The following is a 26,657-nucleotide window of genomic DNA, read 5'->3' on the forward strand; positions in this document are numbered from 1 at the left end:
GATACTATGCCACATGTACTACAACAAAGTATTTCCATGTCTAATCAATATTAATAAAATATTTGTTTTATAACTGCCAAGTCCTTAGAAATGAGTTGTATGTAGTTAAAACAATTGAATTTTAATCCTTTCTGTAATACTATTAGGTGGATAATTATCCATATTTTACCAAGGAGGATATTGCCGTTGAGAGCAGTTTCATATGTTGCCTGGGCTACAGAGTAGTAGTAAAGAAAGGAATCAGTATTTGAACGTTGGTGGTTGGTTCCGTTAAACTGACAGATATGTCAGCTTGTGCCAGCAGCCGTGGTAACCATATACATGTGTATTTATGTATTTGAAAGGCAGAGTGACACAGAGATAGGGAGAGAGGGAAGAAGCGAGGGAAAGAGAGAGAGAGGATGAGGGAGACAGAGACAGAGAAAGAAACAGATCTTTCATCAGCTGGTTCACTGCTCAATTGGCTGCAACAGCTGGGGTTGGGCCAGGCTAAAGCCAGGAGCCAGAACCTCCATCATGGTCTCTCACATGGGTGGCAGGGACCTAAATGCTTGGGCCATCTTTTGCTGCTTTCTCAGGTGGCATAGGGCGCTGGATCAGATGTGGAGTAGGCAGGACTTGAACAGGTCCTATGGTAGGGGATGTGGGCATCCAAGTTTAACCTATGACACCACAATACTCACCCCTATTTTATTTCATTTTAAAAGTTTTATTTATTTATTGAGAAATAGTCACACACATATACACAGATATTTTCAATATGCTGGTTCACTTCCTAAATGCCCCCAGTGCTGGACCAGGCCAAAGTCAAGAGCCAGGAACTTCATCCAAGTGCCTCATGTGGGACAAGTACTTGGTTATCTTCTGCTGCCTCCCAGGTGCATTATCAGGAAGCTGGATTGGAAGTGGAGTCCAGACTCCATTTCAGGCACTTTGACATGCGATACAGGTGTCCCAGAGGTAGCTTACTTCACTGCACCACAATGCATGCCCCCTTACTCCTTTTAGACTAAGTACAGGTATACTTCTAAAGACTCAAATGGGGATTCACTTAGGAATGAATGGAAAGAAAACTATTAGGTATATGGTGATAGCGAATATTCTCACATGAAATTGTGTGTGGAGAAAATTTTTCACATGTGGCATATATATAGTTATATATATATAGTAATATATACATACTAATATATATATTATATATACTATATATACTAATATATATATATATTAGTTTAGTTGAATCTGTGACCCTGTCAGAAATCACAGATATTATCACTATTATACTTGTTGTGGTTATCTCAAAATGTCTTTATAATCTTTTCAAAATTATGTTAGTTACTAGGCCTTCCCTAGGAATATATGTTATTATATCATAATTAAAAATATTTTCACAACTGAATTGATTGCCAATAATCTGTTTTATCTTATAAACTTAAACGTCTTGTTCTGAGACATTTCCATAGACTTTGTCAATTGTCAGAGGAGTCCATGGTCCAAAAAGATTAAGAGTCCTTTGTTGGAGAACGTTGTAGGCTAGTGTGGGATATGCTCTGTTGTTGACTTTTGTGCTGAGTGGAATGGGCTGTTGGAGAATTTCGTGTTTGGAGATGCTGCCTGTGGCTGCTTTGTTGAACCAGAGATTGGATATGGTTGGTAGCCCTAGAGCCACAGGGAAACCATATACTAGGAGATTATTCTGGTAATCTGGTAAAGACAAGAGATTGCATCTGTATAGCTTGTGGGGCAGTAAAAAGTAATTGGATCTTGGCTTTGTTTAGGAGGTAGAGCCATGAAGATTTCCTAACAGATTAATATGAGGAAGAAAAATCAGGGATAATCATGGTTTTTGACCTGAGCAGTAGAGAATGATGGGCTTGCCATGGGCTGGAGAAGGACACTGTGGTAGAGTGGTGAATGTGTGGGAGTAAGATCAGGATTTTTTCTGAAATGGTAAACCTCAGATGTTGATTTGACACATCAGGAAATGCTGAGCAGACATTTAGGTATAGGAGCATGGAGTGGGGAAGAGAGCGTCTAAGCATCATTAAATGTGTACCAGAGAGTCATCTGAGAGTGGGGAGATTGTGCATATAGACGGGGATTGGGAACCAGGACTGATTTTGGGGACCATCAACAGGGAAAGATTGAGATGAAGTGGAAGAGTCTGCAAAGTGGGAAAGAACATCCATGGAGGAGGAGGAAAACCAGGAGACTGTGGAGTTCCGGGTGCTGAGTGAGTAAAGTGTACCCAAGAGGGAAAGAGTGTGCCAAATTATGGAGCAAGTGAAATAAGGACTTGGAGTTAGCCTTTGAGTCTGGAAGCCTGGAGGACACAGTGATCATCTTAACGGAGGATGCTGGTAGAGGTATCAAGCTGAAAGTCTAATCTGGAGTCGATTTAAGGATCATGATTAGAAACCGTATGCTTCTACTTTCCTGAGAGGTTCTGCTGCAAAAAGAATCAGAAATATAAGGTAATAGTTGATAGGGCAAGGGGGAATCAAAAGAAAGATTACATGATGGGGAAAATAACACATTTTTGTACGACAGAGGGAAGGTTCTAGTCGGGGTGGACATTTGAGTAGGAAAAAGGGAGACTTGTTGGGGCATTGTCTTTGAGAAAGCAAGAATGTTGAATGCTTTTGTGTAGCAGCAGAGGGGGGGGGGTTGGTTTTGATAGGAATATGGAAAACTGTCTCCAGTACTAGGTCCCAGGACAGTGATTATGGGTGTCAGTGGTGGTAGGTGGGAGGATGTGGCAGGTCTTCTGATTGCTTCGGTTTTGTCAGTGAAGTAGGAAGGAAAGTTGACAATTTCGAGTGAGGATGAAATAACAACAGTAGCTAACAACAGGTCATATCGTAGGCTTATGTGTCAGGAGCCACTCTAAAGACTGTGCAAATATTAGCTCTAAGCTTTACAACAGCCCTGGGAGGTACAAATCGTTATTACCCTCATTAGATGAGGACACCAAGACAAAGGAGGTAAAATGATCCCCCAGGTCCCACTGCTGATAGGTGGCAGAGCTGGAATTGAGGGCAGCCCTGCTGGGTTCAGAGTTCTGCCTCAGATGTACTAATCCATCTAGAGTGGTGATGCTTTGTCTGTCAAAGGAGATCAGTTCTCCAACACTTGATTTGGAACCAGAGCCATGCATATAAACCTGGACCATTGATGTAAATCATTCTCATTACACAAATGATACAAGTTTGTTGTAGAAAATTAGAAAATACATGCAAGCAGAAGAAAATAAAAATCATTAACATTTTAATAACTCTAATATAGTGTTGATGGACAGTATTCACTTAATAAGTTCGGTGTTAAACTTTTAAGTTGCTGGTATTTTATTTCACCATTATAATGGCAATGTACAAATACTTTTACATGTTTGAGTATATTTTAGATTTTCTTTTGGGGAGAGTAGTGTACAAAGGTAGAATTGTTAGAAACATCACGAGTTTGTTCGGTCTTTGATATCAGTTGCTAGATTGACCTCCCAAAAGGAAGTACCTATTTAGCATTCTTAACCAACTCTAAGTGTCCTGCGAAATGGAGCACTGTGAAGTCTACTTCTATGGATTAGGGAACATAAGTCATGTAAAATGCTTAGCACAATATCTGGTTCACAGAAGATAGCTAGTAAATATTAATACTAGCAGTGGTTTGAGCAGCAGTAATTATCTTTGTTGATAATGAACATAATAATCATACTTATTGACTTTTAGACTTTGAGTTTCATGGTTTAAAAATATTTTCCAAAGAGACAAAAATGATATCTTATTGCTTTATTAATGTTTCTTTGGTTACCAGCAAGGCTGAACATTTGTTCATGTGTTTTTAAGAAATGGAAACAATGACTGTAGCTTTCTTTTTCTCTGACATCTGTTACCACAGTAACTAAGGCAGTGAGCTGTAAAGGAAATGCATGAATGTCATGAGGCTGGCCTCCAGCTTGTTGGTTATGAAAGCAAAGAGGAGGGAACAGCCTGGGGCTGTATAATCTGATGGCTGGATGCATTCGGGTGCTTGTTCATCTGTGGCTTCTCTATTGGAGGCAGCTGTGAATGTGGCTCCAGGAGTTGCCTTCATGAAATGAAGCAAATGATGATGACGGGAAGAAGGGGAGAAGTACATATTGTTAAAGATGTAACGGATATAGTAACAGTTGAGAGTTAAAAACCTGTGGACAGATGTGAATGAGTTGATCGTATTCATTGTGCCAAGAGAGCTGTATTTCAGAAAACCTCTAATTGGGGTGGATCCTACGTAAAGGACAGGGCTGAATCAGACCTGTCCTGTGAAATATGAGTCCTCCCGGAGGAAGCCCAGGTGCATCAACAGCAGGATCTCCACAGCAGGCTCTGAATGGTGGAGAGCATAGGTTCATGTCATGGTTGAATTTTTTTTTTTGGGGGGGGGGTGTTTTTTTGTCCTCTAGTGAATGTTAATTGAGCTAATAGAGTATGCTGTGACATGACAGGTATAGATGCTGGAGCTGGGCTTCCTGGGTTAAAATCTTGGTTTTATTCCTTACTACCTTTGTGAACTTGGGCAAGTATTTAACCTGTGTCTTGGTTTCTTTGCCTCTAGTATGCAGGTGGTAATAATAACTATCATATAAAATTTGTATGGGGATTACATGAGTTAATAACATTCCATGTCTGAAATGAGGTTGTCTTTTATAACTGGCATTTCGCAGGTTTGATTGGGAACATATTTTGCTTTCTTTTGAGTACAGACATACTGTTAATTAACTTAACAGTTGATGATGTATGGTGTTCAAGGGGATTTACAAAGCATTAAAACAATGTTTGACAATAGATAACGCTTCGTGTTCACAATCAGATCAATAACCTCACTGAACTAAATGAATAGGGATTATAGTTATTGTGTGCCCCTTATCTTTGAAAAACAATACCAAAACCCAGGAAGGAGTCAGAATGTTTTATACAAAGAGTCGCATGAACTTTTGGTCCTCTGGGGCTTCGGGGATGTATTATCTGACTTTCAAGGCTACATTTTCTTGTTTTACTCAATACCTTGACCTCCCTGGTCCCATTTTGCTGGTCTCTATTTTAATGACTGCACAGATAATCCATTCCAAATCTTGTCCTCTCCTCCTTTCCAGTAGTGGTCTTTCTGTTCCAGTCAGCTAGTGCTGTTGATGTCTACATCCCGGACCTTATATTTTCTTAAGAGAGCTTTATCTTTGAAATGAGAAATTATAAATTTGGGACTCTGTCCACTACCTTCTACTATTACAGTTTTCTGTCTCTATTCTCTGAAAATACAGACCCCTTCTGTACCTTAGGGTTTTGATGCTATATATCTTTTCTTCTTGTCTTATCGGCCCTTCTTGTCTTTACTTTCTTCTCGGGGCCGTTGGGATTCTATGAATTAATCTGCTTGGTGATGTTCTGGGTTTCTTTACCTTGTTGCCTTCATCAGCAGCCATCTGGCCAACCCCAGCCCTGGAGATATCCAAACGTTTGTCTCTTACTACTCATTTGGATGGCAAAAGCTATTGAAGCAAACTATACAACTGTCAAGGTTCTGCTATGGATTTATGATCTCTGCTTAAAAGTGGGCCTTCGTGGTGCCCACCAATTCCCATAGGTGTTCCTACTCTGCACTTTTCTCCCAGTAGCTGCTGTTGCAAATGATTTTCACCCTCATTAAAACATCTAGTTTGTTTTCTCTTTCTCTCCTTTTACTGTGAACATTTGACCTCATTTAAAAGCCATAAAGAGGATTTGGAGTATGGGAGAAAATATATTAGTCTGGGAGTCAGGAAGCCTGCATGCTGTGATTTTTTTTGGTGTGTGTATTCATAAAGTGTGTTTCTATCTGCATATGGATCTAAGATTCTCAATGCTGTAAATTAGTCAGTATATTTGAGCATTACTTTCCTTAGTTTCTTCATATATACTTGGGAGGGGCATGTGATGTGGTGCTGGCCTAAGTGACCTCTGAGATTCCTTTTTTTTTTTTTTTTAAGATTTATTTATTTAATTGAAAGTCAGAGTTACACAGAGAGAAAAGGAGAGGCAGAGAGAGAGAGGTCTTCCATCCGCTGGTTCACTCCCCAGTTGGCTGCAGTGGCTGGAGCTGTGCCGATCCAAAGCCAGGAGGCAGGAGTTTCTTCCAGGTCTCCCACGTGGGTGCAGGGTCCCAAGGACTTGGCCCATCTTCTACTGCTTTCCCAGGCCATAGCAGAGAGCTGGATCGGAAGTAGAGCTGCTGGGACTCGAACTGGCACCCTTATGGGATGCCAGCACTCGCAGGCAGCAGCATTACCTGCTAGGCCACAGCACTGGCATCCATGATTCTGTCTTTAGGAAATATATTTTAGAGGCTGGTGCAGGTGCCACTATTACATATGGGCACTGGTTGAGTCCCAGATGATCCACTTCAGATCTAGTTCCCTGATAATTATCCTGGGAAAGCAGAGGAAGATGGCCCAAGTATTTGAGTCCCTGTACCCACTTGGGAGGCCCCGAAGAAGCTCCTGGCTCCTGATTGGCCCAGCTCCTGCTATTGCAGCCATTTGGGGAGTGAACCACCTGATGGAATATAGCTCTATCTCTCCTTCTCTCTCTCTCTCTTTCTCTCTCTCTCTCTCTCAATAACTCTGCCTTTCAAATAAATATATAAATCTTAAAAAAATAGAAATATGTTTTGTATCTTTTTTGTGTTTAAAAAATGAGATGGCACATTGCATCATTCCTGATTTCATAGAACTTTGTGAGAGGTTTTAAATATACTTCTATTTTGGGAAAAAAATTCTGTAATTCTATGATTTTACTGAAGTTGGTATGTTTCTTGAAGGTAGTATTAATGTGCAGGTGGACAGTGCTTCTAACAATGTTTTTTCTTAGGTAAAACAAGAAAATTATCACTTGTCACAAAATCAGGAAGCCATGTTTACTTTGTATGGTGGCAAATGTATCATTTTTTCATTGTCCTGTTTCTGGAATCAGGGAAGTTGCTTGGTGTGGCTTGGACTATCATTGTATCAATACTAAGGAGCAAGTATGTGAAGACCTTTGAGAAGTGTCTTGTGCCCAACAGAGTTCATCCAGACTTTGTTTTCAACCTCAGACTGGGGCTTCTAGGAAAGAGGGTTTCCTGCCCAATTCTGCTCTGAATGGTGAGGGGTGGGGTGGGGGGAGGCCTGCTGGCCAGCAGCCCCATGAACTTTGCTACCAGACCAACCTGAACATTTCTATGAAAAGAGTTGATACTCTAACATGCTGTCCAGATGGTGCATTTGTGACATGACAAACTGGCAAGTTAAGTTGGGATTTGCCAGTAAAGTAGGATAGATAAAATGGCTTGCCTTTGTAATTTTACTTTTTTTCTATCTGCAGTCTGTTTTTGATCCTGCCAACATGTGAACATTGTTTCTGGATGCTAGAATTTCAGCAGAACTTCAGTTGGGTGGGGAAGACTCCAATTCCTTTATATTCGTTCCTGGCTCATTGCAAATTTGGCTTTTGTGGGCTCATCAGCCTGGATGGAAGAGAGCTTGCTGGTTGGCAGCAAAGGGAGGGGCACGGCTTTTATAATTTAGATATATGATGTTGGGGGTGGGGAGGTGGTAACTAATAAATTCAGTGCTTCTGAGCTTTGGCTGATAATCGAATAACCTGGAGAGCTTTTCTAAAACCCCCAATGCCTAACGCATTCTCATACCAAATGACGCTTATCTCTGGGGTTGGGATTCAGGCGTAAGTAATTTTTAAATCTTCCCAGGTGATCCTAGTATGTAGCCAATGTTGAAAACCACTGTAATAACAGCTTTATGAGAAGGATTAAATAGATTGGCTGATTGAAAGTTCTGGCTTTCAAATTTAGGCTGGTTGTATCTCCAGTTTATCTTTTCTGCTTTTGAGGTTTGGTAGCTGTAGTGAGACAACAGGTGGTCGGGTATGTATGACGAATTTTCAGAAATGGTGTTACAACCTTTGTGTAACAGCTGTATTTTTCCTATTAGCCAGTGTGTGCTTGTGTTCCTATGCTCTTGTGCGTGCTCTTCCTAACTGTCTGCAAGAAGAGGAAGTCAGTGATGTGTGTATTTGTGCGTTGGCTCCATTTCATTTAGTATCTTCTTGTCCATCCTGTTTCCTTGGAAAGCTAGGTAATTTCTCTCTGACTTGTCAGTTATCTGGAAGGGTCAGATAACTTAAGGGGGAAAAAAAAATTAAACGACTACTGTAAGCCACCACAAAATCTAGAAGACTTTTTAAAAAAAAAAAAAAAATGGTGTGTTAAGGGGCCGGCACTGTGGCAAAGTAGGTTAATCCTCTGCCTGCCACGCCGGCATCCCATATGGGCACTGGTTCTGTTCCCGGCTGCTCCTCTTCTAATCCAGCTCTCTGCTGTGGCCTGGGAAAGCAGTAGAAGATGGTCCAAGTCCTCGGGCCCCTGCACCCACATATGGGAGACCCGGAAGAAGCTCCTGGTTTCAGATTGGTGCAGCTCCAGCCATCGCAGCCATTTGGGGAGTAAACCAACGGACGGAAGGCCTTTCTTCTGTTTCTCCTTTTCACTGTCTTGTAACTCTACCTCTCAAATAAATAAAATCTTTAAAAAAAATAAAAAGGTATGTTAAGTTGAAATGTCTAGCATCAGAGCTTCTGGCTATCTGAAAGATTCTGATTTATTCTGTTTCCACCTGTGTGCAAATGTAGTCTCCAAATTCCATAAATTTTTGGCTTGTTGTGTACAGTGCCCACTAAGAATTCTTAGACATCATAACTCTGAGTCACCAGGTGAAATATGGGATGTCCAGTTAAATGTGAATATCAGATAAACAATAAATAATAATTTAGTGTAAGTCTGTTTCAAGTATTGCATGGGACATACTTATACTAAGAAACTAGATGTTGTTTATCTGAAGCTCACATTTAACTGAACATCATGTGTTTTAATTTTCTAAACCCGGAGATGCTATGGTTGTGTGGGCTGGATTAGAGGACTTGAGCCGTTTTTTCTGGGCCCCTCCAATATGACCCTCTCTCTCCTCCTGTTCCTGCAGAGAAACTGCTACCTGACTTCACCCTAAATCTCAAGTTGGCAGGTTTTCCTGAACATCTCAGAGATTTCCCAATCTTGAGTGCTAGGATTGAGATATGCAGACTTTAAAATTGTCAGTGTGTGGATACATGCACACACACACACATACACATTTAATACCTAAATTCTGAATGGTAGAAGCCATGCAAATTAAAACCATAGCCATACAAGCAGTAAACTTGACAGTTGCAATATGTTAAGTTTTGGAGTAGTTTTCCACTATATGGGAGACATGAATGTCCTGTCTCCTTTAGAAACCTGGGCAGGTAGCCTGGCCTCCTGGGTACTTGTCTGGTCTGGCTTATGAGGAAATTGCACTCTCATGCAAGTTAAATCCGGCTGACTTTCTGTGGCCTCTCCAGAGACTGACCTTCAGCTCTCTTCTGAGGTTCATTTTGTCAGCAAGAAATAAAAGGTTTTGTCGCTCATGGAGTCAAGATACAAGCTAAAGAGTAAGGAGTTTCTCAAAGTTTTCAGTGAAGTTTTCAGTGAAGTTGATGGATACGTAAACAAGACACATGAAGGGTGGGGGTGGGGTGGGGTGGGGTTTTACTAATACTTTGTATATTTATTCTGTTTGAGGTAAGATATTTTTCTCGCACTAACTGTACGACACCTGATCTTATGAATGAAAAGATATAAATGTGACATACTTGACATCCGTCCACAGTTTTCTCATAATGTGCATTCTGAAGAACTTTTTAAAGACTCCTTTGCATGAGCTAAAATTTTTGTGTCTTTTAATTTCATTTTCCTTGAATACCCTCAAATGTATGAAATTTTGAATATATCCATAATAGTGTCTAGAAGAGAATACCAAATAATTTCAAACTAATTGAAAGGAGAGGAAAGTAGAATGAGTGCTTGTATATTGACCAGTTATTCTTAAACATTTCACTGTGTCTTCTTCAGATTTTTAGTCTATGTGTGGAAATCTACATAATGAGTAGACTTACATTTGGAGTCCTAGACAGTGTGTAGATACCATTGGTTGTCTATACCTTATGCAAATGCTATCACAGTATAAATTTTTACAATTATATAGTGATAATAGTAGTAATATTAGTTTTGTCTCTTTCTTTCCAACTGTTAAATCTCCTTTATTTTCTTACTGCATTGTCTCAGACCTCTAGTGTAATGTAAGAAAATGTGGGTGATGGTAGACATTCTTAAATTTGCCTCCTCAAATTTCACTAATATGTTTGAAGTTCACTGAAAATTCTTGATGAATATCCCGATTCTGAATTTGTTCTACTTAAATTAGCTTAGAGAGTTGTTGTATGATTGATCATTTTAATCAAGAGTAAGTGTTAAGGTGGGTGTTCGGCCTAGCAGTTAAGACTTACATGTTGGAGTATTTGAGATGGATATCCAGCTGTGGCTCTCCATCTCCAGCTTCCTGCTAATAAAAATCCTGAAAGGCAGCAGTGATGGCCCAATAATAAATAGACTCCTGCCACTCATGCGGAAGGTTTGAATTGAGTATCCAGCTCTTGGCCTTGGCTTCAACCTTGGCCCTGCCGTGGATAATGTAAGCATTTGGAAAGTGAATCTGGATGAAAGAGCTCACTCATACTTTCACTCTCACTCTTGCTATCACTTTCTTCATTTCAAATTAAAAAAAAAAAGAAAGAAAATGAGTGTTGATCTTTATCAAGATGGTATGGAATGATACAGAAAACTATTTTGGGATATAGTGGTTTTACTGTTAGTATGTTAATATGGTGGATTTCATTGATAAATTTTCAGATGATATATGGTTCTTGCTTTCTTAGAATAAACCCTGCATAGTTGTATGGTTTGCTTTGGCTGCATTGGATTTACTGACTTTTTTTCTTGTATTCTTTTTTGTCTGTCCCTTTATTATTGATTTTAATTTAATTACATTATAGAAAGACGATATGATCTGCATCACAATATTAACTGGAGAATTTTTGAGTTTTTAAATGAATCACTAATTTTTGCAAATATATGTACCTGAAAAGGATACATGATATTGGGTTGTGGGGTCCTAAAATATATATAATCAAGGTTGTTGAGTGTCAATCATGTTTTTCTTTGCTTGATCCATCAATTTCTGTTGGAAGACTATTACTTATCTCCTATTGTTTAGCTTATTTCTTTCTTATTATATTTGTGTCACCTTTGGCATTATGCATTTCATGTCTATGATGTTAGTTGCATTAATTTTATAATTCTACCACTCCCATTCTAAAACATTGCTATATATTTGAAGTCTTTGTCTGCCCTCCACTTCTCATAGGTGAATTTCACTAGCCCCATGTACTTCTTGATATCCATAATTATAAAATCTCCCAACTGTATTTAACATTGTTATATATATGACAAGTTATTTATAGAAATGGCTTCCTACCATGTGTAATTTTTGTCAATTTTCCCCCTAAATTGTATTGGTTAGATTCATTTGCATTAGTATGTATGGCTCTAGTTCAATCATTTTAGTTCCTGCATGTTATAAGTTAGGATGTTATGAGTTATGAGTCATGATAGCACTTAATATTTGCCTGTCTGTATTATTGGCTGTGAAAATATGATTTTTTTTACTTTTATAATAAATGCTTCCATAAGAGTTTTTTTTTTAATTTTTAAAGGTTTATTTGCAAAGCAGAATTACAGAGAGGCAGAGACAGAGAGAGCAGTCGTCTATCACTGATTCACTCCCCAGATGGTTGCAACAGCCAGAGCTGAACCTATCTGGAGCCAGGAGCTTCTTCTGGGTCTCCCACATGGATGCAGGGACCCAAGGACTTGGGTCATCTTCTGCTGCTTTCCCAGGCCACAGCAGAGAGCTGGATCAGAAGTGGAGCAGCTGGGACTCGAACCGGCATCCATATGGGATGCTGGCACTGCAGGTGGCAGCTTTACCCACTACACCACAGCACCGGGCTCCAGAGCTCTTTTTAACATTTTTGTTCATGTGTAAATGTTTCACTACTATGTAACTCAGGTGTTTGATTTCTGGTTTTTATTTATGTACGCCTTTAAATTTAACATGTGGTCCAATTGATCTCTAAAGTGAGTGTTGCACTGAACATTCCTTGGGTGGACTTTGTGGCACAGTACCCTAATCCACTGTTTGGAATACCTGCATCCCATATCACATTGTTTGGAATCCCGCCTCTGCTTCCAATCCAGCTGTCTGCTGAAGTGCACCCTGGGAGGCCGCAGATGGTATTATTTCCAGTACTTGGTTCCTTGCCATCTATCTGGGATACCCGAATGGAGTTCCTGACTCCTGACTTTAACCTGGTCCAGTCCCAGCTGTGGGGCATTTGGGGAGTAAGCCAGTGGATGGAAGATCTCTCTTTCTCTCTCTCTGCCTTTCAAATAAATAAAAACATAAACTTTAAAAAAAGTACACCCATCAGCAGTGTGTGGAATTCTTATTCTCATCAGCAGCATTAGCAGACATTTACAAATCTGATGTATGTGAAATGTTATCCCATTGTGGTTTTTAGTTTGCGTTGTCCTAAGGAAAAGAGAGGATGAGTGTTTTTTTCTAGGACTTGTTTATTCTGGTTGCTATTTTTTTTTTTTTTTGGTCAAATATTTTGGAATTGTTTTCCTCACATAGGTAGCTTATCTTTTTAGTGGTATCTTTGAATGTATATGATTTTATTGATTTTCATATAGCTGATTTTTTTAAAGACTTATTTGAGAGGCAGAGTCACAGAGAAAGGGAGACACAGAGAAGTCTTCCATCCACTTGTTCACTCCCTAAATGACCACAATGGCGGGAGCTGGGCTGATCCAAATCTAGGAACCAGGAGCTTCATCTGGGTTTCCCACGCGGATGCAGGGGCCCAAGGACTTGGGCCATCTTCCACTGCTTTCCCAGGCCATAGCAGAGAGCTGGATTGGAAGTGGAGCAGCTGGTACATGAACTGGTGCCCATATGGGATGCCAGCACTGTGGGTGGATGCTTAACCAACTGCACCATAATGCCAGCCCCAGATAGCTGAATTTTAAAATCTTTTAAGTTTTTAAAAATGTCCTAATTGGGGCTGGCGCTATGACGCTGTGGGTTAACACCCTGGCGTGAAGCGCTGGCATCCCAAATAGGTGCAGGTTCTAGTCCTGGCTGCTCCTCTTCCGATCCAGCTCTCTGCTATGGCCTAGGAAAGCAGTAGTAGATGGCCCAAGTCCTTGGGACCCTGCACCCGTGTGGGAGACCCAGAAGAAGCTTCTGGCTTCTGGCTTTGGATTGGCGCAGGTCCGGCCGTTGCGGCCATCTGGGGAGTGAACCATGGGATGGAAGACCTTTCTCTTTCTCTTTGCCTCTCCTCTCTCTGTGTAACTCTGACTTTCAAATAAAATAAATAAACCTTTAAAAAAAAGTCTTAATAAATTTTTCTGTATCCCCAAGACATAAAGATACTTTTAATTTTCTGCCATGGGGTTTTAAACTGCTGTGTCCTTCACATTTAGATATTCAGTCTGCTGGAATTGATTCTTAAGAAAGATTTTAAATACAACTTTTTTAAAAACATTTAAAAAAAAATTTTTTTTTGACAGGCAGAGTGGATAGTGAGAGAGAGAGACAGAGAGAAAGGTCTTCCTTTGCCATTGGTTCAACCTCCAATGGCAGCCGCGGCTGGTGCACTGCGGCCAGTGCATCGCGCTGATCCAAAGCCAGGAGCCAGGTGCTTCTTCTGGTCTCCCTTGCAGGTGCAGGGCCCAAGCACTTGGGCCATCCTCCACTGCACTCCCTGGCCACAGCAGAGAGCTGGCCTGGAAGAGGGGCAACCGGGACAGAATCCGGTGCCCCAACCGGGACTAGAACCTGGTGTGCCGGCGCCGCAAGGCGGAGGATTAGCCTATTGAGCCACGGCGCCGGCTAAAAACATTTTTAAAATGCTGTATTCTTCCTCTTCAAATTTCAGTTCAACCTTAGTGCAAATATTATACTTTATAGGTACATGGTTCTGTCTACATATTTGCTTTTCTTTTTCATTGTCTATTTTGTGATCCACATCCCCATCTGAATACTAGAGTTTTTCTTTTTAAAAATTTTTAGTAACAATCATTGTACATATGTGTGAGCTACAGTGTGATTATCTCACTCTGTGAAAATGGCATGTGCTGATCAAAACAGGGCACTCAGCATTTCTCGGTCTTTGCTGGTTCCTTGTGATTGGAGACTTAGAACTTCTTTCTGTTCTTGTAGTATCTGCTAGGTGAGAGTGTCTTTATTATGATTCATTCCCATTACCCTTTCCTAGTGCCACTTGCACGTTCAGTTAACTGTTGGACATCTTTTACTCCTTCACTGTGCCAGTGTATCCAGCTCTTCAGCTGTTCATTTCAATGGCTGCATTTAGTTTGTGGTATTTCACAATGCTATTTTTTTCTTTTAGTGTGCTGTTACCGTCATTGTTTATAGTGATGGTTATTCTTTTATATATCTTGGCAGTTATTCACTGCTTCAGTTGATGATTTTTGTTCCTCCTCTTGATGTTTAGGTTTCTTCATGTTGCCAGTTTGTTTCGAAAGCTCATGATCCAGAGGCTGATTTTTAGAAAGCTTTCCCCTTTTCCTTTATCTGTTTTGTATGTGTGTCACCTGGTCCTTTCAGGACTCCAAGGCAAGGCCAGAGGTGATGTGGATTTTACAGATCTGCTCACTAGGGACAAGGATGCATAGGATTTGGGACTTCAGGCTTGGACTTAATTCTACTGTATATCTTCCCCTTTTAGGCCATTAGGCCACAGCTGACTATAACTTCTTCCAGCTTCCCTGTACCCTCTGGGGAATCACACCCCAGTCCCATTTCCTAAGTAACAAGCATGTGCCACAGGGGTCCTTTCAGCCCCTGTAGCCCTGCCGTAACCTAACTCCAGGCCATCTGCCTGCTGTCTCCCTCTGGAACTAGGGCACAGCAGGCCCAAAGCACCACTTGGCTGTTGTGTCCTATTTGTTTATATGAGATGTTTGCTACTCACCTGTAACTTTTAACTTTCAAGCTTTATATTTTAGAATTCACTGCAATATAGTCTTGGAAGGGAGCTAAAGCACCTGAATTTGTAGCAAATGTGAATCTGTTGGGTTACTTTAACTGTTTTGGAAACATGTACTTGGAAATAATTTGCAATTGTTCCAATTTTTCTCAGCTAGTTAGCTCACCAGGCAGCCTTTCATATCAGGGAGCAGTTTTGGCTCACCATCATATCTTCTCGCCTTCATATTTCCCCAATCTCCCACCCCAGCCAAATATTTCAGGTGTTGCTGGGGCACTTCATAACCACCTTAGTTTAAATAGGAAGTATTGTGACTGCCACCTAGTGATGGGAATTAAGTACTTCGAGTTGTTGTCTACATTTTATTCTAAGTGCGTACCTAGAACAAGATTTGTTTCTTGGTTGTTATTTAATTGTTGTTGACTATGATTTTTAAAATCACCTAGGTAAGAGAAGATCATAAGTTTTAGGGATTTTATGTTCCTGGAATTCTAAACTTCTTTAACATCTTTATTCTAGCAGAACAGACAATACCGATCAGAGGGCAAAGTGAAAGGCAAATTTTGCAGGGAATGGGAGGTGGATTTTGATTTAATGACTATTTTCAGAAGAAAATAAGCTATCTATGAAATGGCCCCAGCCAAGTATACTTACTTGGGGAATGTAGGTAAAAGTCACAGAGACATAGTTATGAATTTATTCCTGTTTTTACGTATTTCATTTAAATACCCCAAAAGATAAAAAGATTTGCTTGCTGTTCTATTTTTTTTGAGTGTTAAACAACAAAAAAATTCATTCTTTCTTATTCCTCTTTCTAAATTCTATGTCGACTATTTAGAGCATCTAAAATGCTATGAGCCTCTAAATAGCTAGAAACCTACTGTGTGTATTGATCAGCTGTTGCTGCAATAATGCTGTGAAACAAATCATACGAAAATTCAGTAGCTTTGAATCAGGCACAAAATTCAACTGTGGTTCAGCTGAAGCAATTTGGAATTTTGGAGGCTGGGTTTGATTGCCGACTGTGGGTTTAAGTCTCAGGCTGAGTAAGAGCTATCTAGGATATGCTCTTACTGTGTGAAATAGCAGAGGTGTAAGAGGTTAGCCAAACTGCAACCAAATGTAAATTCCCTCCTTACATCTTGTCAGCTCATATTCTGCTACCCAGAGCAAGTCATGTGCCCAAGCCAAAAGCCAGAGGAAGTATTCAGACTCCAGAGAAAGAAGAAATGGAAAGTGGTGAATATTTATCAAACGGTACTAATGACTTTCACATCTACATATAAAAAATTGAGTGAAATCAAATTTAATCTTTCAAGAAAACAAAGGCTTAATGCATTAGCAACAGAGTGTAAGTGGTAAAATCTTTTCAAGCATTTTGAAGATGAGGCCCTGAAAAGCCTTTTAAGGTTAGAAATAGGTGTGTTCATTTTTCATATATGCAGAGCTTAGTTCAGTACTTGGCTTATAGAGATTCTAAGCACGTACATAAAAGAAGCTACAAAGGGAAGTGAATATCTTAGTTTGGGCTGCTGTAACAAACTGAACAATTTATTTCTCACAGTTCTGTAGCCTGCAAAGTCCAAGATCATGATGCCAGCATACTCATTGGCGAGGACCTATTTCTTGAGTCATATATGGTGGTTTCTATAGCTGTGTCCTCACGTGATAAAGGGATGGACTTGCTGTCTGGGGTCTCTTTTATAGGGGCATTAGTCCTCTTCATGAGGGCTCTGCTCTCACAACCTAATCACCTCTCAAAGTCCACCAACTTGAGTGTTAGGATTTTAACATGAATTTTGGGGGTACATTCAAACCATAGTAGGAAGAGACTAGTGGGCTTGGAGAGTTGGGATGATCTCTCTCATTTTTAAATATTGACATCTTTGTACTCCTGTTCAATAAAATTCTAAATGTTCTTGAACAAGGAGAGAGGTGAGAGTGATACTTCCTAAATTCATAGGAGTTCTCTCATCTACTATCTAATTTTATATTTTTCTGATATGGAAACTATCCTTTCTACACATACAGAGAACAACATGATTGGTTGGTTGATTGATTATTCACTTCTGCATGGCCTCTTGCTTTCTGGAGAGGCAGGATGGTCCTCTTCCCTAAAATGTGATTCAGATGCCTAGATGAATAACCACACACACAGGGGTGAATGAAAAAGTTTGTTACGTAATGAGGCTTCTGGGGAAAGCAGGGAAGGCCTCACGATCTGGTCCAAAAACGCTTTGAGAGAGAGAGCAAGAGAAGGAGACTGGCTTGGGGTTTTTATGGTGGAGAGTGCAGCTAAGCTGAGGGTTCCCACTTGTGGGCAGTAGCTTCTGTGGTTAATCTTCTTTCTTACTCACTGCCTGTATGTGGAACACAAGGGAAGAGGAAGGGCTGAAAGCTATTAGCAAACATAAAAAATAGGGTTGGATTCAGTACTGTATTTTCCTTCCCCGAGAGTGGGTGTTAAAGGTGTTATCTCCACAGGACAGGTGATTGCCTCTCACCAGCTGCTATCTGAGGCACTGAGTCCAACAGCCTTTTTTTTTTTGGCTTTGATGACTCTGAATCCTCCTCCAGTGTATCTAATAGATACAAAGATGATTGTGCCTTTTCCAAACAACAGAGTCACTGTGGATTGCCTTGTCCACAGGCACATGGGAAAGAAACAAGTCTGGAGGACTTACTGGGCACTGAGGCCATCTTCTATCCATGACCATTTTGCACTTACGAAAGTCAAGAGCTCAAAGCTGATTTTATTCTTGGGTTGGGAAATAACTGCTTGTGGTTTTGCTTCCCATGACTCTGACCATTTTGGTCTATGTTGGAGATAGTTGGAGAATGTTTCCACATTCACTCAAGGGTGAACTCGTTTGAGTTTGTATGCATCTGCTAGTAATTAGCATGTTCTTCCAAATGTAATCCTTTCTGGACCAGCTGCTTGAATCTTGGCATATATTTGTACATGAACTTTTTCTTAAGACAGTGGTTCTCAAACTTCACTGTGCATGGTAATCACTTGGAGGGCTTGCTAAAGCATCCTCAGAGTTCCTGACTCAGTAGATGCAGAGTAGGAGTGAAAATTTGCATTTCTAAGAAGTTATAGGTGCTGCTGATGCCACGGGTCCAGGGCCCAGACTGTCTTAAAGCATTGATTTCCATGAATTTAGGCTTTTCATAAGCTAGTTTGATTTTTTTCACTAATGCATATTAAAATAAATACCCAACTCTAAAGAGTTGTCTGATTTAAAAAAAAATGACCCCTCTGGGGTGTGTGCTAAGCTTTGGGAATACTGATTGAGTCTCCCCCAAGTATAAATCAGAGGGACAATTCTTTTCCTTTAAGACTGAAAGTATGTACTTGAAAATGTTTGTAAAAATGAGAGATGGTATGTAAGAGAGGCACAGGTAGTGTGAATCAGAACCCATAGGTAAGAATAGAGCTGTGGTTCCCATTCAGTTGGGATATCCTGCATTTTCTAATTCCCCAACTGTGGGCAATTGTGTCTAAACAGTGTGATGTGAGTGTGTATGAGATGGGAAGAGGCTGGTATGCATGTGTAAAGGAGTATTAAAAAAAGTTAACCATGGGCACGTGACTATGGGCCTGTAAGTCCCAATAGAGACTTGATGGTAGCAGCCATTATAACTCACATCTTTCTCTCCTGCTCCCAGCTCATCAGAACTCTTTGGGATTAAAAAATAAATACCCAGTCTTTCAGAATTATGGAAAAGGCTTCCCAAGCTTGCAAGTGATTCTTGTGTTTAGATAAAGCTATCGACTTTTAAGATCCCAGAGATTTTGAGATTTGTTTGTACCTGATGTTTATCCAACCAAAAGAGCAATAAACATAAATGAATACAGTAAGCCAAGGAGACACACAGGTTCTTCGGTAAATAGCACGGGTTCTTTGGCATGAATACCATCACTGGCACCTGGCATATGATTTTTGGCAAAGTTCCTCAGCCTGTGTACCTCAGTTTCTTCATCTGTAAAATGGGTTTTGATGTCAGAGGGTCTACTTTGTCAATCTGATGTGAGAATGACATGAGTTAATCTGTGTAAAGTACTTAGAACTATTTCTGAGAAATTGCACTTAATAATGTTCCCTGTACTAGTATATAATTGGGACCAACTCGTTCAGTCAGTGATGAACTGACTGCAGCAGGAGTTACTCCATGACATCCATGCCAGTGAAATCATCTTTAATTGTGCCCTTGGCACATTGGAAGACATAAACCCTGTAATGACATCAGGCAGAAGGGATGTTTGTTTTTGAACTCCCAAAAAGACAAGTTTGTTCAACAAAAGGGAGGGCATCAGTTAGCCTGAGTTCTTCAATAGAAAGAGCTTTCCTTTCATGAGGGAAATTCTTTCAGACTTTTCTCCTCCAAAATGTTGCATTCTGCCAGTCAGAAGCCTTTTTCCATCTTTTGTGTAGTATATTATTTTCTTAGAAGACATTCTTTTATGTCAGCTGTTTGAATTCATTAACTTCTACTTGGGCTAAGGCATGCTCAGAGGAATCTGCCCTTTTCAAGTGCTGATGTTCAAAAATCTCTCTTCCTCTTTTTCACACATTATAAATGTGTGAGCTACTGATGCCAGAGTCAAGACCTCTTTTTAACAAATATAAACATCTGTGGTCTTGAATCAATACCTCTGCTTCACCATTCTCACGCCCAGGATTTGCCCTCTATCACTCTAAGACATGTGAAAATCTAAAAAGATGGTGGGGAAAGAAGGCTGCTGCCAACATAATCTTGACTCATGAACATTATCCTGTTCCATTCTTTGTGAGCTTTCAAAGTGATCATTCCATTACTGAACGCATTAGCTTCCTCGTTCCATATGCTGCCTAAGGATTTTGTCTTGTAATCCTTATTGGGATGGGTTGTGCTTTCCTCTAACTTGATGCAATGGAACTGTTGACAAAAAAATATTTGTTTAAGGAGGAGATTAATTATGCTTTGCTGGGTGTTCGCTTTGCAATGGTCTCCTTCATCAATTTGTTACTCAATTAGTCATAACTATGTCTGTCACACCCTTATAGGCACAATTTACACAAAATGAATCATTTCAAACATACAGTCTGTGTAATTTCTATTTATAATGTTCTTCCCAAGAGGCATCAGTTTTGCAAGAAGGTTGATTTAACCAAAGTCCCTTTGACTATTCTGTAAAAACTTGGGAGTTGTTTAGGGTTTGGCATTTATCATCATTTGAGTTAGGACCTACCATTTATCAAAGGCTCAAACTCACCGAATTATTTTTTACTTATTTTATGAATATAGAGATTCTCTCATGACTATATAATTACTTGATAAATGACAAAACTAATACTATAACCAGTACACCAATGACAAACATGTTTCCTTTTATTTTGTTAGACATTCGTAAAGAAAATTGCATAAAACACAGGCTACAGAATAATGGAATACACCTGTTACACAATCTTGCTGTAATGTACCCCAACTCAATTCCTTTTCTTTTAGATGCTACCATTCTCCTGAATTATATTAGTCTTACTGTGTAATTTCCTTTATAATTTTATCATTTATATGTGCCTAGGATTGGAGTTGTTGGATTGGAAGACATGAGTATCTTCGATGGTTTTAGAAAAGGCCAGACATTTTCCACATAGATATTCACACACCTATCCTAAGAGTTTGAGAGCTCCCATTGTTCTGTATCTTCATCAATACTCAATTTTGTCAGACTTAAAATACTACTTACTAGTAGGAGTGAACATCTTTTAATACATTTATATTTTATTTGGGTGTTGTCTTAGAATATCTGTTGACTTTTTTCTCATGTGCTCCATTTTCTATAGTTTTATATGTTCATTTATCTGTGTATGCTAGATTTTGGTTGATTATTTGTGTTTCAAGTATATCCTCGCACTCTTACCTTTTTCTCTCCTTATTGTGCTTTTGGAGGAAAAGCAGTTCTTCACTTGTTAGTCAAATATATCAGCTTTTTCTTTCTTTAAATTGGTGCTTTTTGAGTCTTTACATATCCTAATCTGAGGCTATAAAAATATTATACTAGATTATCTTATATTTATGGTTTTATGCTTTACAGGTTACCTTTTAATCAACTCAAGACAGATGTGTGTTAAAAATGTATTTATCTGGGCCGGCGCCGCGGCTCACTAGGCTAATCTTCCGCCTGCGGCGCTGGCACCCCGGGTTCTAGTCCCAGTCAGGGCGCTGGATTCTGTCCAGGTTGCTCCTCTTCCAGTCCAGCTCTCTGCTGTGGCCCGGGAGTACAGTGGAAGATGGCCCAAGTCCTTGGGCCCTACACCCGCATGGGAGACCAGGAGGAAGCACCTGGCTCCTGGCTTTGGATCGGCACAGCGCGCCGGCCATAGCAGCCATATGGGGGATGAGCCAATGGAAGGAAGACCTTTCTCTCTGTCTCTCTCACTGTCTAACTCTGCCTGTCAAAAAAATGTATTTATCTTTAAAGAGTTTATTTATTTATTTGAAAGACTTGGATAGACAGAGAAAGAGAGATCTTCCATCTGCTGGTTCACTCCCTAGATGGCTGCAATGTCCATCTCTGGGCCAGGATGAAGCCAAGAGATTTATCTGGGTCTTCCTTGTGAGTGGCAATGGTTCAGATACTTAGGCCGGTTCAGATACTGCTGATTTCCCCTGTTCATTAGCAGGGACCTGAATCAGAAGTGGGGCAACTGTGACACAAACTGGCACCATATGGGATGCTGGCATAACGGGAGGTGGCTTTACCCTCTATTCCACAAGGCTTGCCCTTGTGCTAATTTATTTTAAAGTATGAGTGACAGAAAAATGGAGAGACTGAGCCAGAGATCTTTGTCTACTGGTTCATACCCCAAAAGTCCACAACAGTCAGAGCTTGGCCTTGCCAGGATCTTGGAACTCCATCCAGGTTTCCCACATGGATAGCAGAAACTCAAGTACTTGGCCCACATCTGCTGCTTTCCCAGGTGCATTAGCAGGGAGCTGGGCCAGAATCAGAGCAGACAGAGCTCAAATCAGCATTCTGATATGGGATGCTGGCATTAAGTTGGCAGCATAACCCACTGCACCACAATGATGGCCCCAGTATGTGATTTAATGTTGGGATCAAATTTTCTTTTTCTTTTTTTTAATAGAAAAACTTTCATTTAATAAATATAAATTTCAAAAGTACAACTTTTAGATTATAGTGGTTCTTCTTCCATAACCACCCTCCCACCCGCAAACCATCCCATCTCCTACTCCCTCTCCCATCTCATTCTTCATTAAGATTCATTTTTAATTATCTTTACATACAGAAGATCAACTCTATACTAAGTGAAGGTTTCAACAGTTTGCACCCATACAGACACACAAAGTATAAAGTACTGTTTGAAGAATAGTTTTACCATTAATTCTCATAGTACAACACATTAATGACAGAGGTCCTACAAGGGGAGCAAGTGCATATTGACTGTTGTGGGATCCAATTTTATATATCCATAGAGTCTCCAAGATTATTCTTTGTGCCAGCAAAGAACTGTAGTACTTCTTCTGTCAGGACTTACCACTTATCCAAGGCTCAAACTTACTAAATTATTTTATACTTATTTAGTGAATATAGAGATTCTCTTGTGACTATTTAAATATCTGATAAATTGTAAAACTAATATTGTAATCAATTTGCAAGGAACAAACATGTCATATCTCAAGTAATAATAAATTTATTTCTGTGTTTGCTATTCCATGTTGTCTGTTATCCCTGTGCTAGTACAACATCATTTTAATTAAAAGTAAATCTTGTGAGGTGGTAAAGTAAGTGTCTTAATTTATACTTTGAAGATTTTCTTGACCCTTATTTGCATTTTTTAGAGATTTATTTATTTACTTGAAAGGCAGAGTTCAGAGAGGCAGAGGAAGAGAGAAAGAGACAGAGGTCTTCCATCTGCTGGTTCACTCCCAAATGGCTGCAATGGCTGGAGCTGTGCCAATCTGAAGGCAGGAACCAGGAGCTTCTTCCGGGTCTCCTACGCAGGTGTAGGGACCCAAGGACTTGGGCCATCTTCCACTGCTTTCCCAGGCCACAGAGAGAGCTGGACCAGAAGTATAACAGCAGGGACACAAGCAGCACCCAGTGGGATGCTGGCACTGCAGGAGGCAGTTTTACCTGCTATGCCACAATGCCTTTTATTTGCATTTTGCGTTTCCATGCTTCCATATATACTTTAGAATCAGCTTGTAAGTTTGAAACAAAACAAAAACCCTCGAGGAATGTTGAAGAATTGTGTCTAACCTCTAGATTAATTTGGGAATTATTATACAATGTGAAGTCTTATAATCAAAAACATAGCTTAGTCACCACTTTCTTGATAAGACATTTAAAAAAAGTTACTATTTTTCATATGAGCCCTTTATATAGTTTTTGTTACGGTGTTTCCTAGGAGCCTTGCATTTCCAGGGGATACTGTAAATGTTATCTAAAAATTGTGGCTAGCATGAGGGTTTTTGTACTTTTTTGTTTATATCCAGCAACTTCACTAAACTCACATATCTATTTCATTTGTTAGTCTTTTGAATTTTTCTAAATACACATGGTGAATAATATGTGATCTATGTTTATTTTTTCTTGTCCTATTGCATCTGCTAGGAACCCTAGAAAAATTGTGACTGTAAGTTATAGCAGAACATATCTTTGTGTTATGCTTTGTCTTTAGATAAAACATTTAAGAGAATAATATTTTGTGCAGGGTTTTAAAAAATTACATAGTATAGAATTAACTTTTTCTCTTAAAGTTTTCACACATGTATAGATTCTTGTAACTATCACTATAATCAGGAAAGAGAATACTTTTCATCCCTAAAATTCCTTTGTGTGCTGCACCTTTCTAGTCCAACTCTTCCCCATTGCTAGCTCTGGCAGCTACTGCTCTGATTTGTTTCGTATTCCTCAGTTTTGTCTTTTTCCAAAGTCATAGAAATAGAATTAGACAGTGGTCAGCCTTCTGTGACAGATGTCTTTCACTCTGTGTCATGCCTGTGAGATTCATCTGTGTTGAAGAGTTTTTCCAGTCATGCAAGTTTGAGTTTATGTTGACTGATTGAAATATGCATATTTTCTGGCTAAAGCCAGAGTGCTGGAGTGTACTGAGCAGGGGGAAGGAGTAGCAGAAGAAGATGGAGAGGGATGCAGAAGCCAGGTCATGAAGGGCTGCCTGGGCTGCAGCAGGGAGTCTGATTTCACTCTAAGTGCTTTGGAAAGTCAGAGATGAAACAGGATCTGGCTCAGTCTTCCCTAGATAACTCCGGCTGCGGTGAGGAGCATCAGTTACAGTGCTGGTAAGAATGAAAGCAGGGGTCCCTACTAGAAGGATCATATTGTAGTCCAGGGGGAAAGGTGGTGGTGGGGATGGTGACGCATGGTTTGATGGAAGGGACTGTTTGGATGTAGAACCTAGAGAACCTGCAGGCTCGGTGGGCACGTTCCCCCAGCATGGCTGGTCATAATGATTAGCAGTAACACTCCTCCCTCAGTAGGCCTTCCCAGCGATTCCCCTCATCCACTTTTAGGACTGAAACCGCAGCTTTCCAACCTGATTCATGAGATCCATTTGAAGAAATAGCCTGTCTTCCATGTATTTTAAAATGAGGTTTATCTAACTTCTTCCTTCCTCATTCTCACAACCCCAGACACATTTGTAAAGTATGTGCTCATCCCAGAAAAACGTTGGCCACAGCATTTTGCTCTGTGCTTCTTTGCAGTATGTATAGTTCTGTGACCCCACATACTTAGCTGTTCTGCTGGAAATAAAGTTGTCTTGGCTGCTTCGTGCTTAGCCAGTGGGATGGTAGTTTTAGTGATTGGCTGGAGTTCCTTTGCACACTTGGGACATATTGTTGGAATAAACATGGTTAGATTCAGATTAAAATTGGACCAGAACAAAAAAATTTGTTCCCCTTTCAGCCTCCATTTACCCTAGAATCTCTCATCTAAAAAATACAAATAGTCTTGACTTTCTGAGGTGATCTAAAGATTAAAATCAGGCCTTGGAGCTTGCATTCAAATGGAGTCTCTCTCTCTCTCTCTCTCTCTCTCTTTTTTTTTTTTTTTGTTTTGTTTTTTTGAACAGAGTTAAAAATAGAGTTCTCTGATCTGGCATAGAAAGTTTTCTTTTATTTCCTGCTGTGTCTGTTCTTAACAGTTCTGTGTTTGTTCTCGATGAGGCCTTGTCGTCCACTCCTCCTTAAAGACAAACACCTGACCCAGTCCTTATCTGGTACACACTCATCATGGTTTGTTAGGATTTCTTTTTTAATCTTCTCATATCTGCTTAATTTGGGGCTTTTCATGCTTCAGGGTTTGCTAAAAAGGGAGGGATCTCTCTTTTATCTTGAGGTACTTGTCATATCTTGCCCCATTTTTAACATCTCTTGTCAGGCTATTGTCAAATGATGGTATTAATTACTCAGTTTATTTGTACAAGGTCCTCTGGAATCTAGAAGAGCTTGCATGAATTTTGTGCCTAATTTTGTGCTTCTTTTGTGATCTTACAGAATACCAAGCTGCCATTTTACACTTGAAGAGGGAGCACAAAGAAGAAATTGAAAACCTACAGGTACATTTCTTTGATTCTACCGAACTAGTTATTGGATATTTAGTTTGCTCACGTGCTACAGTGAATATTCCTCTTGTGTTGAAGTATTGAATAGAACATTGTCTGCAGCCTGCACTTGCTAGTAGGCCCTGAGTTTATCCTGGTAATAAAAGCCTTGGATTCTCTATTTTCTGGAATTCACTTCCAAATTTTTTAAAAGTACCATTAATGTATTTTATTTCATTGGGAAAGAGATTGTTTTACCTTCAAAGCAGAATGAAAAACAATATTTAGACTGTTTAGAAAAATGACCTTTAGAATATTTTATATAATGCACAGTGTGAATTATGTTCTATTTACTACCGTTCACACTTTCATGACTATATGTAACTTAGCACACCTTGCAATGTGATGTCATGCAGATTAAGGCTACTAGGGAGGGGCCTTACTAGTAGGAGTCATTCCATGCCAAGTCATTCCTGTCCGCAGGAAATGTTGAGAAATTACAAAGTTATCCTCCTTTGTGAAGCCTGGAATGACTCGGGGATCATTTCTCTTATCCTGTCATCTAATTGTCCTCCCTTATGTTTGGTGTAGACTTGCTGTATCTGTGACACAAAGTTCAGAGTCTTAACTTTAGAGAACCAGTGCTGAGTGCAGTTACCTGGTAGCTGGAGCAACCTTATACTGCAGGAGAGAATAATAGCACAATTTAAATATAACTTTTTTCTTAAGTACCAATTTATTACTTGCTAATTTAATGAATTTGTGATAAAATACTCTTTATTTTATTGAAAAATAGAAATTGTATATATTTTTGGTGTGTGACATGTTTTTAAATATGTTGTATTGATGTGACTACATTGAGCTAATTAACATTCATAACCCTATGTACTTACCATTTATTTCTGATGAGAACACTTAAACTTACCTCTTAGCAATTTTCACATATACAATACAGTGTTATTCAGTACAGTCACCCAGTTGATCTTTTGAAAATTTTATATCCTTTAATCAATATCTCCCTAAT

General features: G+C 39.7%; 1 protein-coding gene across 3 annotated transcripts in view; it reads left to right on the plus strand.

Moving 5' to 3' along the window:
• Positions 1–26,657, plus strand: part of FMN1 (formin 1) — a 433,901-nt gene that overhangs the window by 134,657 nt on the left and 272,587 nt on the right. For all 3 annotated transcript variants that reach the window (XM_062205569.1, XM_062205570.1, XM_062205572.1), the window contains one exon: positions 25,587–25,648. In XM_062205569.1, the coding sequence (XP_062061553.1) occupies positions 25,587–25,648 (62 nt within the window). The remainder of the gene's footprint in view (positions 1–25,586; positions 25,649–26,657) is intronic.

Source organism: Lepus europaeus, chromosome 11, assembly GCF_033115175.1.
Source record: "Lepus europaeus isolate LE1 chromosome 11, mLepTim1.pri, whole genome shotgun sequence".
Classification (NCBI taxonomy): Eukaryota; Metazoa; Chordata; class Mammalia; order Lagomorpha; family Leporidae; genus Lepus; species Lepus europaeus.